Source organism: Podarcis vaucheri (assembly GCF_965113315.1).
Source record: "Podarcis vaucheri genome assembly, chromosome: 16".
In the NCBI taxonomy this organism is placed as follows: Eukaryota; Metazoa; Chordata; class Lepidosauria; order Squamata; family Lacertidae; genus Podarcis; species Podarcis vaucheri.
In genome coordinates, this window is record NC_138754.1 from 16856793 (window position 1) to 16869822 (window position 13030).

Consider the following 13030-nt stretch of genomic DNA (forward strand, 5'->3'; position numbering starts at 1 on the left):
TGATTAAAATCGTTGATTGTCGGGTTGCCAGCTGACCCAGGAAGAATATGTGACCCTCACAGCCTTGGGAGGTTGCAAAGAAATAAATAAATTCCATAACATGAACCCATGTGGTTTGTGCACAGTAGGGCAGAGTTGGGGAACTCTTTGTAGCCCCAGAAACACATTTCCTCAGGGACAACTTTCTGGGGAGTGGCGGGGTGGGGACTGTGCGTCAGGAGTGGGTGTGGCCAAAGGCAGGAAGTGGTTGGAGCAACAGAGATGACTTTGTTCAGTAGATTTATCCCTCTCCATCCGCCATCCAAGCAAGCAATAAGCAATCTCTCTCTCTCTTTCTCTCTCTCTCTCTCTCTCTCTGTGTGTGTGTGTGTGTAAGAGAGACAGACAGACATACATACAGACAGACAGAGACAGAGACAGAGACAAGCATGAAAGTACAGACAGGGATAACCACCCAAAATGTAGGGGAATACATTTACAGTGGTACCTCGGGTTACATACACTTCAGGTTACAGACTCCGCTAACCCAGAAGTAGTGCTTCAGGTTAAGAACTTTGCTTCAGGATGAGAACAGAAATCGTGCTCTGGTGGCACGGTAGCAGCAGGAGGCCCCATTAGCTAAAGTGGTGCTTCAGGTTAAGAACAGTTTCAGGTTAAGTACGGAGCTCCAGAACAAATTAAGTATGTAACCAGAGGTACCACTGTATTGACAAACTGGAAGGTGCGCAGAGGAAGGTTCCAAGATGATCAAGGGTCTGGAAATCAAGCCTTGTGAGGAACGGCTGAGGGAGCTGGATATGTGCAGGCTGGAAAATTGGAGATAACCAGGTTGTCATCAAACCTCCTTGCAAATCTGATTCAAACAAATCAAGATGAACAACATAAAAATCAAGATGATTATCTGGAGGTGACTCTAGTCTTTATGGGATGTTTTTTTTATTTTCTGGTCACAAGGTGGCAGCACCTCTCCTTAGTCTCTTCTCAGAGCTTGGAAAGAAGGAAATGCCTTATTGGGAAGGCAGAATATGGGCTTGTCCACACTGGGCTTGTCCAAATGTGGGTTTGCCACGGCCTCTTTCCCCATTAATGGCGGGGGGGGGGGTTGCGGGGGAGCAAGGCAGTAGCTGCAGAGTGGTGCTACCTGGTCCAGCCAAGTCTGGAGGTGTATGTGAGACCTTAGAAAACTAATTAAAATCAGAGCAAGGCTCTTTTGCTGCTCTAGCGGTATTATTATTATTAAGAAAGCCAGATTTGTTCTGTTTAATCGTTCTGACATTTTCAAGTTTTCATAAATCCCCTTATGAACATTTCAAATAAAATAAAATCGCAGTACAGTGATACCTCGGGTTACATATGCTTCAGGTTACATACGCTTCAGGTTACATATGCTTCAGGTTACAGACTCCGCTAACCCAGAAATATTACCTCGGGTTAAGAACTTTGCTTCAAGATGAGAACAGACATCCTGCTCCTGCGGCGCAGCAGCAGCAGCAGCAGGAGGCCCCATTAGCTAAAGTGGTGCTTCAGGTTAAGGACAGTTTCAGGTTAAGTACAGACCTCCAGAACGAATTAAGTTCTTAACCCGAGGTACCACTGTATCTTCTTTTCCAAATATGCAGAAGTATTTGTTAAACCACAATATTTATGCATCAGTGCTGCATAATAGCTCTCTTCCAGTATCCCCACCCCCTCTCTCATCACTTTCTTCCTTATCTTCTGGAAATTTATTTCTTTTCCTTATCATTTTAAAACTTCCATAAAAAATTATATGGAAATAACAATAACAACAAAAAACAACAGCACCATAAATATTGCAACTAACTAAAAACAATCCATTTGGCTTCCTTGCATTGCTTCTGCCCACTGCTGACGTCTTTTAAAAAATTCCTCTTTTGATGCCCTTTGCAATTTTCTCCCCAAAGCCCTGAATTGCTTCTTTCTCATAGACTGACATTTGTTCCACAGGGACCTGAAAGCTCATTCTCTGCTTGGTGCATACGTTAGGGCAGCCAAAGGCATTGTCCGCACCCAGGCATTCCTTCCAGGTATTCTGCTCTCCCTCTGGGTGCTTATTGTAAGAAGGGTGCTGCTTATCCATACAATTTTTTCCTTGCAGTCTCTGCACAATGGTCAGCGTGACGTAGTGCTTAAGTGTCAGACTAGGAACTGGGAGACCAGTATTCAACCCCCCCCCTCACTCGACAGTGAAGCTCCCTGGGTGACCTTGGGCCAGTAGTTCACTCTCAGCCTAACCCACCTCGCAGGGTCGTTGTGCGGATTAAATGACGGGGTGGGGGGAACCATGTAAACCAGCCTGTGTTTTCCCCTCCATTTCAGCTAGAGTTTCTTTTTCCACGGACGATCTGCTAAAGAACAAACAAAGACTCTGTCCAAAATAACCTGCGTGCAATATCTCAGTGACCTGTTTGCAATATTCAGGCTCCGTCGAACACAGAACGCACAGTGCAGAGCTGTTCCTGGCTGTCCCTGCCACTCAAGCAGCCGCCCCTCCTCTCCGCTATATAAAATACCAGCAGGAGAGAAGGAGGGAGAGCGAAGCAGAGGCAGAGGAAGGGAAGCACTTTGCCAAGAAGCTCCTTTAGAACATCCCGCCGGCTGCGCCCTTTGAGCTCTCTGCTCGCTCTCTCCTCCAGGGGATTAAAACTCCAAATGTTGGTCAAGCTGAGGATGGCTTTCCAGCAGGCCGGGAAGATATCAGAAGGGAGCCTGCCCAAACTGGAAGCCAACATCCTCGTCATTGGAGCTGGGAAGGTGGGCAAGTCAGGTGAGTGACCCGCAAGTGCTGGCTTTGCATGCAAAGGGATTCCAGGTTCAGTCCCTCTCTCATCTCCAAGCAGGGCACAGAGTCGCTGGGGGTTAGTCCCATCGGCTCTGATCACTGGGCCATGCTGGCTGGGGCTGATGGGAGTTGTAGACCAGAACATCTGGAGGGCATTGGAACGGAGGATGGTGAGGAACCTTCAGCCCTCCAGATGTTGATGAGCTGCAACTCCCATCACCCCAGTAAGCATGGCCAGTGACCAGAGACTCGTCGTTGAGCAACATCTGGCAGGGGGCAGGCAAAGGCTCCTCACACAAGGTGAGGATAAGACTGGGCAGCTTCCACAATTTTGCTGTTGGTTTTAAACAGGCCTCAAGTTAAGGACTTGGCTTGGATCTGGTCGGCTAAATGGTCCACATATTTGTAAGCATATTGGGGGCAGGAGTTTGGCTGCCTGTTTGCTTATGCTGCAAAGTGCCATCTTTGCCGAGGATAAAGGAGCTGGTGTCATGGAACTGTAGAGTTGGAAGGGACCCCAAAGGTCATCTAATCCAACCCCAAGCAATGGAGGAATCACTGCTAAATAATCCCTGGCCGTCCAACTTCTCTTTGAAGGAGAGTCCACTACTTTTGGAGATAGTGCGTTCCACCATCGAACAGCTCTTACCCTCAGAAAGCTTTTGCTAATGTTGAGTCGGGATGGTCCTTCCTTGTCATTTGAATCCATTGGTTTGGGTCCCACCCTCTGGAGCAGCAAAAAAACCCCAAGCTTGCTCCATCTTCCATGGGGCAGCCCTTCAGGTATTTGAAGGTGGCTCTCTCATATTGCCTCTAACTCTTCTCTTAGTCATGTCACAAGTATGCCGTGAGCTAGGATAGGAAACAGGGAACTGAATATCAAAGCAAGCCCCTTGGTTTCCAACCAGGGGACAACAAGACTGACCTCCCTGCCAGGAGGAACAGCGCATTGAACACTGCAAAGGACGACTTCGTCACTGCTTTTTGTCAGCTTTTTATTAAATGCCATCAACGTAAAGCCACTTTAGAGGTACGATTTGAAAACATAGTCCCTGTTACAATCTAAATGTAGTCTGCCGGGGAGAGAAGGGGAAAGGCGAGGGCTGTCTGTGGCTTTAGCACAGCTGTAGGGCTGACAGGTGTCCACAACCTCTGGAGGGCACTAGGTTGGTGAAGGCTTCTGTATCTGTACTTTGGGCAGAGGCCTAGCTTTGTGGGAGGGACACCCTCCCTCTGAAAGTGGTGGGCTCTCCTTCATTGGAGGTTTCTGAGCAGAGGCTGGATGGCCAACTGCCAGAGGTTCTGCAGCTGTGGTTCCTGCATTGCAGGCGGTTGGGCTAAATGGCCTTTTGGGGTCCCTTCCAACTTTACAATTTCTAGGATTCTGCAACGTGGGGGAAATGCCTACATTCTGAGTCAAGTGGGCCGTGATCACTTCAGAAGCAGCTGGGTATCGTGTCAGGAGGACTGCAAGGACGGGCCCAACGCTAAACCCACCTCTTAACTCACAATCCGTCTGCTACGCCCATTCTCATTGTTTTCCCCCTTCATGGAGCTGCACAATATTGGAAGTGAGGGGGAAAGTCATGTCAGAATGGGGCTCTGAGGAAGTAGATGGCAAAGGAAGATCCCCCACATCTGTCTGTCTGTCTGTCTCTTTCTCTAATTGTGATGGATCTGGGATGAATCCTCACCTGGGATGTGGTGATGTCACTTCTAGTCTGACCAAAATCAAATCATTCTTGTTACACCTATGAAGCTATGAATCCCACTTCACCTTGGGCCAGTCCCTGCCTCTTAGCCTAACCTACCTCACAGGGATGTCGTTGTGAGGGATTAAATGAGGGGCAGAACCGTGTGAACCACCTTGAGCTCCTTGGAGGGAAAAGTAAACTATAAATGCAATAATGAAACCAACCTGTAAGTAAAGATTTCTTGCCTGTAGCAGCCGGATCAATGATGCCATCCTAATATTGCTGCTTCTTCCCACATTCTAGCTTTGACGGTTCGGTTTCTGACTCGGAGGTTTATTGGCGAATATGGAGATATTGGTAAGTAACCTTTGAGATAATCCTTCTCTGGTCCCCCGTCCCCCCCGATAATCAATTCTACAAATTATTTTTACGTTAAAATTATATACCACTTGGTTGTAATAAGACCTCAAAGTGATCTGCAGAAACAATAAAGCTATTGATTCTTTTTGTAAAGCTCTCTGGGGTTTCGTTGTGATCATCAAACAGTATATAAATCTTGAAAAATAAATAAATAGAATCCTTTTCATCTTCCTTTTCCTCCCTCCTGGTCACCCCCTCACCTTCCTTTCTTCCTTCCCTCCCTCTCTCCCTTGACCTTGTGCTATTCACCATCTCCCACCTCACAGGGTTTTTATTGTGGGGATAAAATAGGAGTCGGGGTGGTTGAAAAACCCCTCTGAATGCTTCCTTGAGCTTCTTGAAGGAAAAGTGTGATAGATGCATAACGATAAATAACCCACCCACCCACCCTATGCAAATATGGATTGTATGCAACTTTTCTAAGTAGAATTCCATTAAAATTAATGGACTTAAGTTAATTTTTAATGGGGCACCTCTGAATAGGACTGACATTGGAAATACCACAATATGGTCCTAATCTGGATAGGGGAGGGGCTCCCGCACCTGCAAGTCAGTGTGGTGTAGTGGTTAGAGTGTCAAACTAGGATCTGGGAGAGACCAGGGTTCAAATCGCCACATGGCCATGAACCTCACTGGGTGACCTTGGCCCCATCACTCACTCTCCACTTCACCTACCTCATAGGGTTGTTGTGAGCTTAAAATGGGGAGAAGGAGAACTATGCAAGCCAAATCACGTTCCTTGGAGCTATAATACAAAGGACATAAATCTGCATCAGTCTGGAGCAGCATTGTGGCAAGGGCTAAGGAATTAAACCACAGAGCCCTAGGACTTGCCGATCAGAAGGTCGGCAGTTCGAATCCCCGCAACAGGGTGAGCTCCCGTTGCTCGGTCCCTGCTCCTGCCAACCTAGCAGTTCGAAAGCACGTCCAAGTGCAAGTAGATAAATAGGTACCACTCTTGCGGGAAGATAAACGGTGTTTCCATGCACTGCTCTGGTTCGCCAGAAGCGGCTTAGTCATGCTGGCCACATGATCTGGAAACTGTACGCTGGCTCCCTCAGCCAGTAAAGCGAGATGAGCGCCGCAACCCGTTGTCCGCAACTGGACTTAACAGTCAGGGGTCCCTTTACATCTCCTATACCAGGGGTCAGCAAACATTTTCAGCAGGGGGCCGGTCTACTGTCCCTCAGACCTTGTGGGGGGCCGGACTATATTTTTTTGGGGTAAATGAACGAATTCCTATGCCCCACAAATAACCCAGAGATGCATTTTAAATAAAAGGACACATTCTACTCATGTAAAAACACGCTGGTTCCCAGACCGTCCGTGAGCCGGATTTAGAAGGCAATTGGGCCAGATCCGGCCCCTGGGCCTTAGTTTGCCTACCCATGCCCTATACAATCCATACAATCTGCCCTTGAAGGCATGGCTACAGAGTTAATGCACACCCACCCTCAATTTATTATGGCCAACAGACCAGAAATAAGACCAGCTAATGTAGCCTGCGGCCTGAGCTGTTATTAACACATTTTCTCCCCACTTCTCCTCCCTTCCAGAATCAATTTACACCCACAAAGTGATAATGGCTGGCCAGGAAGCCTGCTTCAGCATCTGGGACTCCGTCTGCCCCCAGGTAAGACATCACCACACACAATTCACCCAGGCAATTTCCACAACAGGCGAATGCCTGGCTGAAGCTGGCCTGCCAGCGGTGATGCCGTGGTTAGGGAGCTGGACTAGGAGCTGGGAGACCAGGGTTCAAATCCCCCCACTCAGCCGTGAAGCTCACAGGGCGTGACCTTGGGCCAATCACTTGTTGTCAGGCTTGTTGTAGGGATAGAATGGGGAGGTGGAGAAGCATATACGCTGCCTCGAGCTCCCTGGAGGAAAGCTGGGGTATATAAATGTAATAAATAAATAACAATATGTAAATTGATAGGTTCCGTAGGAGGATTATTACTGCTGAGAGGCGGGGGGTTCTTCTCATGCTCTGAAATGATGTTGTGCCATTAGCCAGAGACGTACATGATGGGCAGGGAGAGAGAGGAAGCTTTTTTGGAGGCCTGAATCATTAATTTAATAATTTGATTTCCGAAAGTCGATTTCCTGAAGGAGCATTAGGGGCAGGTGGCAGGGTGGTGTAGCGGTTAGAGTATCAAACTAGGAACTAGCAGACCAGAGTTCAAACCCTCACTCAATTATGAAGTTTACTAGGTGGCCTTGGCCCAACCAGCCTAAGGTACTTCACAGGGGAGAGGGAGAGTGATGTATACCACCTTTGAATTCCTTGGAGGAATAATAATAATAATAATTTATTATTTATACCCCGCCCTTCTGGCTGGGTTTCCCCAGCCACTCTGGCCAGCTCCCAACAGAATATTAAAAACACAATACAGCATTAAACATTAAAAACAGATGTCTTTTAAAAGCAAGATACAGTCATACCTCAGGTTGAATGTGCTTCGGGATGAGCGAGTTCGAGTTGCTCCATGGCAACCCGGAAGTAATGGAGCACGTTACTTCTGGGTTTTGCCGCTTGCGCATGCGCAGACGCTCAAAATGACCTCACGCGCCTGCACAGAAGTGGCGAAAAGCGACACGCGTGTGCGCAGACATGCCGTCGCTGGTTACTTTGCTTCTAGATACGAATGGGGCTCCGGAACAGATCCTGTTCACATCTAGAGGTACCACTGTAGATGTTTATTGCCTTGACATCTGATGGGAGGGCGTTCCACAGGGCAGGCACCACTACCGAGAAGGACCTCTGCCTGGTTCCCTGTAGCCTCACTTCTCGCAGGGCGGGAACTGCCAGAAGGTCCTTGGCACTGGACCTCAGTATCTGGGTTGAACGACAGGGGTGGAGACGCTCCTTCAGGTATACAGGACCGAAGCCATTTAGGGCTTTAACGGTCAGCACCAACACTTTGAATTGTGGTCAGAAACGTACTGGGAGCCAGTGTAGGTCTTTTAGGACCGGTGTTATATGGTCTCGGTGGCCACTCCCAGTCCCCAGTCTAGCTGCTGCATTCTGGATTAATTGCATTTCCCAAGTCACCTTCAAAGGTAGCCCCACGTAGGAGTAAATAAAAGTGCCTCGCTAACTCCGGCCCTTGTTCAAATTTGTGCAGATGGCCAAGCTCCAGGGTTGCCTGAACGAGAAGCAGCTCCGCTGGGCCGACGGCTTCGTCATCGTCTACAGCATCAGCGACCGCGCCAGCTTCCATTTCGCCCGCCAGCAGCTCCAGAGGATCAAGCAGCTGAAGAAGAGAGGAGGCGCCGAAAAGGTCCCCGTTATCCTGGTGGGGAACAAGCGGGACTTGCAGCACCTGAGAACCGTCTCCAGCGAGGAAGGCCGCCTTCTGGCCCTCTCCACCGACGCGGGCTTCTTCGAGATCTCTGCCGCCGAGACCTACCATGGTGCCCTGGTGGTCTTCCACGAACTCCTGGACCTGGTACGGGACTCCAGGAGCGCCACCAAAAAGGCAGTGGGCATCCGGGGACTCGTACGCAGCATGTCAGCTGTCCTTGGGAGGAGAAGGACTGAATGAGCTTTGGTTTCAGGGAGCTGGGATGAAAGAGAGGAACTAGGGAATTTTGGGAGAGGAGCTCTGGTGACGGCCGCTCAGTTGGCTGTGCATCCATCCCTAAGGAACATCGGGCGAAATGACCACAGAAGGATGGTGCAGAAAGCTTGCACACCTTGGACTTAGAGTTATGGACAGCTATAAATATACTTCTTGTCTCTGAGAGTAGCCGTCTCTTGCAAGCACAAAACAGAGGTTGGATGGCCCATCAACAGGGGTTCTTTAGTTGTGGTTCCTGCTTTGCTAGGGGTTGGACTAAATGACCGCATGGGGTACCTTTCCACTCTGTGATTCTGTGATCTTGCGTCTTGGAAGCAGGAGCGATGCACACCTCCCGCACGGTGTTACCAGGGTCTGGCGCTGTGGATCAGGAACGGCGTTGTGAAAAAAAAGGACAAGGAAGGTGCTTTGGAGCATGTGCAGAGCACCATTTGCTTCATCGCTGAACAGCAGCAAAAGCAGACACCGTGTCTCCGGAGTTAGAGGGTGGGTCTTGTGAGTCAGAGGCTGTGGCTTTTGCTCAGGGGAGGCCGGCTTACATTAATCACTCTGCAGTGGCAGGGTTCGAAAGAGCAATTACGGCATTTGTGTGAAGGCAAACCTTTTCAGAGGCTCTGCAGGGGTTGGAGAAATGATTAGGTTGATTGGGTAGGAAATAGAGCTCAAATGGATCTCATGCCTGTTCAGTGCAAGAACCCTGCTGGATTGGACCGTGGGCGCTTGCCACCCACCCAAAGCACTTTCTCTTTGACTTAAGTGCTGAGGTAGCTGGAGGCTTTGCCATGTTGTTTTAAATGTAATCTGCAATGCATGCTGAAAGCCACCCAGAAGGCGCCTGCTCTCGGTTGCATGCTATATAATTCCCCTTTTAAAAAGAGGGATGGAGAAGAGCTAAATAGCAAGGAGGCAAATTTCCAGTACTCTGTAATGTGTGTGTGTGTGTGGGGGGATTTTCCCCCTTCTTTTTATCCACGGGAAAGAAAACTAAAATGTTTACCATTATGTCCTTGTTTATCGTATAAGTTTGGTTAAACCACTGGCTTTAGGAAGAAGATATAAGAGTAGTCCTGACCAGCAAATTTGCTATTATTATTATTATTATTAAAAATAGATGTTGAATATGAACCTCTTATGGTCATGATCCAAACAGCCACACCGCAAGTTCTTAGCCTTTAAAGGATGCTTCTCAAACTACAGACACGCCATCCTGCTTGGGCAAATGACTTTGGAACGGACGGGCATTTCTACAGCATGTTGGTGAAACATCACAGGGATCTGCTCTTCAAAGCTGGCTGGGATTGGGAGGAGAGTCCAAAGTCCCGATGAGTGTACCTACCCAAAGTAGTTGCAGTATTTGGATTCTGGTTGTGCTGAGTTGCCAGCCAGCAAATTATAGGGTTGCCAACCAGCCAATATTCTGCCAAGACAAATAACCTAACCAGATTCAATCCCTAACCAGCCCGGAAGACTGGCCTGTTTCAAATTCCGCCAAATGGCTCCTCCCATCAGTTGTTCCCCGACTGCGCCTCTGACTGGGCTCCACCTTCTCCTCTGACATAAACCTCCCGTTCCCACCCCATCACTTCTGGCCTCCTTGTGCTGAGGATGTGGCCTTGCCCAATGAGCCAGTATTTTTTAAGAGAGCAAGCATAGCTGCATCCAGCACATCAAGATTCTCCTGGGTAGCTGGCCTGATATGGCAAGCAAGGTTCTTCAGATGTTCCATCTTGCCCTCCTTTCCTCATTGCTGTGCCCATCATTTATTTTTATTTTGAAACCACTGTGCGCACATCTGTACCATTAAGTGCACAGCTTAATGGAGAATCTCAGCATAGCAGTGAAGGCTGGGGCTGATGAGAGTTGTAGTTCAGGACAGGGCAGGTTGGTGAAGGCCTGGGGTGCTTTTAGATGATTTGTTTATTGAGCATTCAACCTGATTTGTCTGCAGGGAGATTAGATGACGACTGCTATTTACTGAGCGGTCTATTTACTCTGATTTGTTTGTAGAGAGGTTAGATGACGTTGTGTCAAAGCTAGCATCATCCCAGACTTTCCAGTGCATTTCCTTATCCTGCCACCTTCCGTTTTGAAAAAAAACAATTCCCATCTTTTTGTGAAAGCAGGTTTGCTGCTCATGACCTCCCCATCAACTGTAACTGCCCAGTTTGCCATCATCCCACCCCAAAATAGCAGCAACCCAGAAGCAGGGTGGCTTACAGCGCCCTGGAAGAGGACTGAACAGGTGCAGTCATTTTAGGCAGTGAGGACACAGCGCAACATTTTGTCGTGGTTTCCTTTTGTTTTCATTTATTCAAAATTTGTTTTGGGGGGATTCTTGTTTACGTTCAAACCTATTTTGTTATTGAACTGTTCTGTTGGAATGAAACTCTTGCAGAAGAAACCTCTCACTGTCGTAATGTTTGGATGAGTAATAAAAAGTTTACTATTTATGACGACGGTGATGGACTGTGGTGAACTTTCTTGGTTTGTTCCCAAAAATCTCCAAGCAGCGAGAGACTCCACTCCAAAGGTTTCTGGTGCTTACTCAGGGCTCTGCTTGCTTGGAATGAAGGTTAGTCAAGATTGTGGTGTCTTTAGGATATATGGTTTTAGTTACACATCTCTGCAACCTTAGCATAGGACAGAGGGGCTCACAGCGTCAACACCCCAACAGGTCTTTCTTCTCCTTCAGTCGCAGCTTTGGATCCAGCACAGAGCAAACAGGTCTCTGTGTCTCCAGCTTCCAGCCTGCTTTTCCAGCTCGGCTCACATTCACCGCACTGGCTGTTGTTCTCCTCCCTAGCAGCTAGGTGAGGGGGATGGAGAAAAGGGCCACCCAATAGCCTGGAGGGAATCATCACTTAGTTGCAGCTCTTGCAGTCTCACTCATTCTTCATACACACACACACACACACACACACACACACACACACACACACACAGAGTGGTACCTTGGGTTAAGAACTTACCGTATTTTTTGCACCATAACACTCACTTTTTTCCTCCTAAAAAGTAAGGGGAAATGTCTGTGCGTGTTATGGAGGGAATGCCTACGGGTGGCATGCCTACGGATTTTCCTCCTCTAAAAACTACGTGCGTGTTATGGCCGGGTGCATGTTATAGAGCGAAAAATACGGTAATTTGTTCCGGAGAAGAAGAAGAAGAAGAGTTTGGATTTGATATCCCGCCTTTCTCTCCCTTTAAGGAGTCTCAGAGCGGCTAACATTCTCCTTTCCCTTCCTCCCCCACAACAAACACTCTGTGAGGTGAGTGGGGCTGAGAGGCTTCAGAGAAGTGTGACTAGCCCAAGGTCACCCAGCAGCTGCATGTGGAGGAGCGGGGAAGCGAACCCGGTTCCTCAGATTACAAGACTACTGTTCTTAACCACTACACCAAACTGGCTCTCAAGTCTGTTCTTAACCTGAAACTGTTCTTAACCTGAAGCACCACTTTAGCTAATGGGGCCTCCTGCTGCCGCTGCGCCACCAGAGCACGATTTCTGTTTTCATCCTGAAGCAAAGTTCTTAACCCGAGATAATATTTCTGGGTTAGTGGAGTCTGTAACCTGAAGCGTATGTAACCCGAGGTACCACTGTATATATGTATTCATAAAAGTTAAATACAACAAACAACATTTCCAAAAATTAAAAAAGCGGTTCTTTTGAACCTTCAGACCTTCCTTCCCTCCATGGTGAAATATACTCAGAGTCGCAAAGTGATTTCATGCTCTTTATTCAGCTCATAGTGGTGAGGAGGAATGAATGAAAGTCCTCTCACAGTATCTGCTTTATATACATTATTTACACAATGGGCTGCACATGATTGGCTAATTCCGGAATTCTACTGTAAGCCAATCAGGTTGTGGATTCACTTCAATCTGGAGCAGGATTGGGTGGTTCCTGCCAACCAATCATACTGCTGCATTGTTCTAGGACCAATCAGACGGCTGCATTCTGAATCCTATTGTTCTAGGACCAATCCAACTGCTGCAATTTGGATCCTATTGTTCTAGGACCAATCAGACTGCTGCAGTTTGGATCCTATTCAACTCAGTACATAACACCCCTCCCCTCTAAGTTCCAGTCCTGCCCGGGAGGTCGCATTCATAGTCCTCAAGGTATGCCGGCAGCCTACGTGTGCGTTGCGGCCTGGGTTGTTCCCTGGTCCGGGGTTCAGGTTCTGGCTCGTGTTCCAAGGATGCTGGCTGTGATGGGGTTGTTTGGTCTGGTGCAACCGGCTCGCTCAGTCGTGGTTCTGGTTCTGGTGTCCTTTCGGCCTCACGGGTCCTCTCTGTATTTACTGATTCTGCCTCTCCTGCTGGCCCCTCCTGCTCTATGGGCCTCACTGCCCCGCTGTTCCCTTGGGACTCCTCTGACCTGTCCTCCTCCTGGGTTTCTCCCGGGAATCGTCGCCGTATCTGGTCGCAGTGGCGGCGCCAGCATTGCCCCCCATCCGTTAGCACCTCGTACGACACTGGGCCAGTGACCCTGGTGACTGTGGCGGGTACCCATGCTGGGCCTGCCCCAAAATTC

At 48.5% G+C, this 13030-nt stretch overlaps 1 protein-coding gene across 1 annotated transcript; it reads left to right on the top strand.

The window, feature by feature from the left end:
- Nucleotides 1-2529: 2529 nt before the first annotated feature.
- Nucleotides 2530-10954, top strand: LOC309521626 (ras-related and estrogen-regulated growth inhibitor-like protein). Its single transcript, XM_082204346.1, has 4 exons — nucleotides 2530-2785; nucleotides 4798-4851; nucleotides 6471-6547; nucleotides 8043-10954. Exons 1-4 carry the CDS (start codon nucleotides 2671-2673, stop codon nucleotides 8460-8462), a joined length of 666 nt encoding a protein of 221 aa, XP_082060472.1. The 5' UTR covers nucleotides 2530-2670; the 3' UTR covers nucleotides 8463-10954.
- Nucleotides 10955-13030: the final 2076 nt, after the last annotated feature.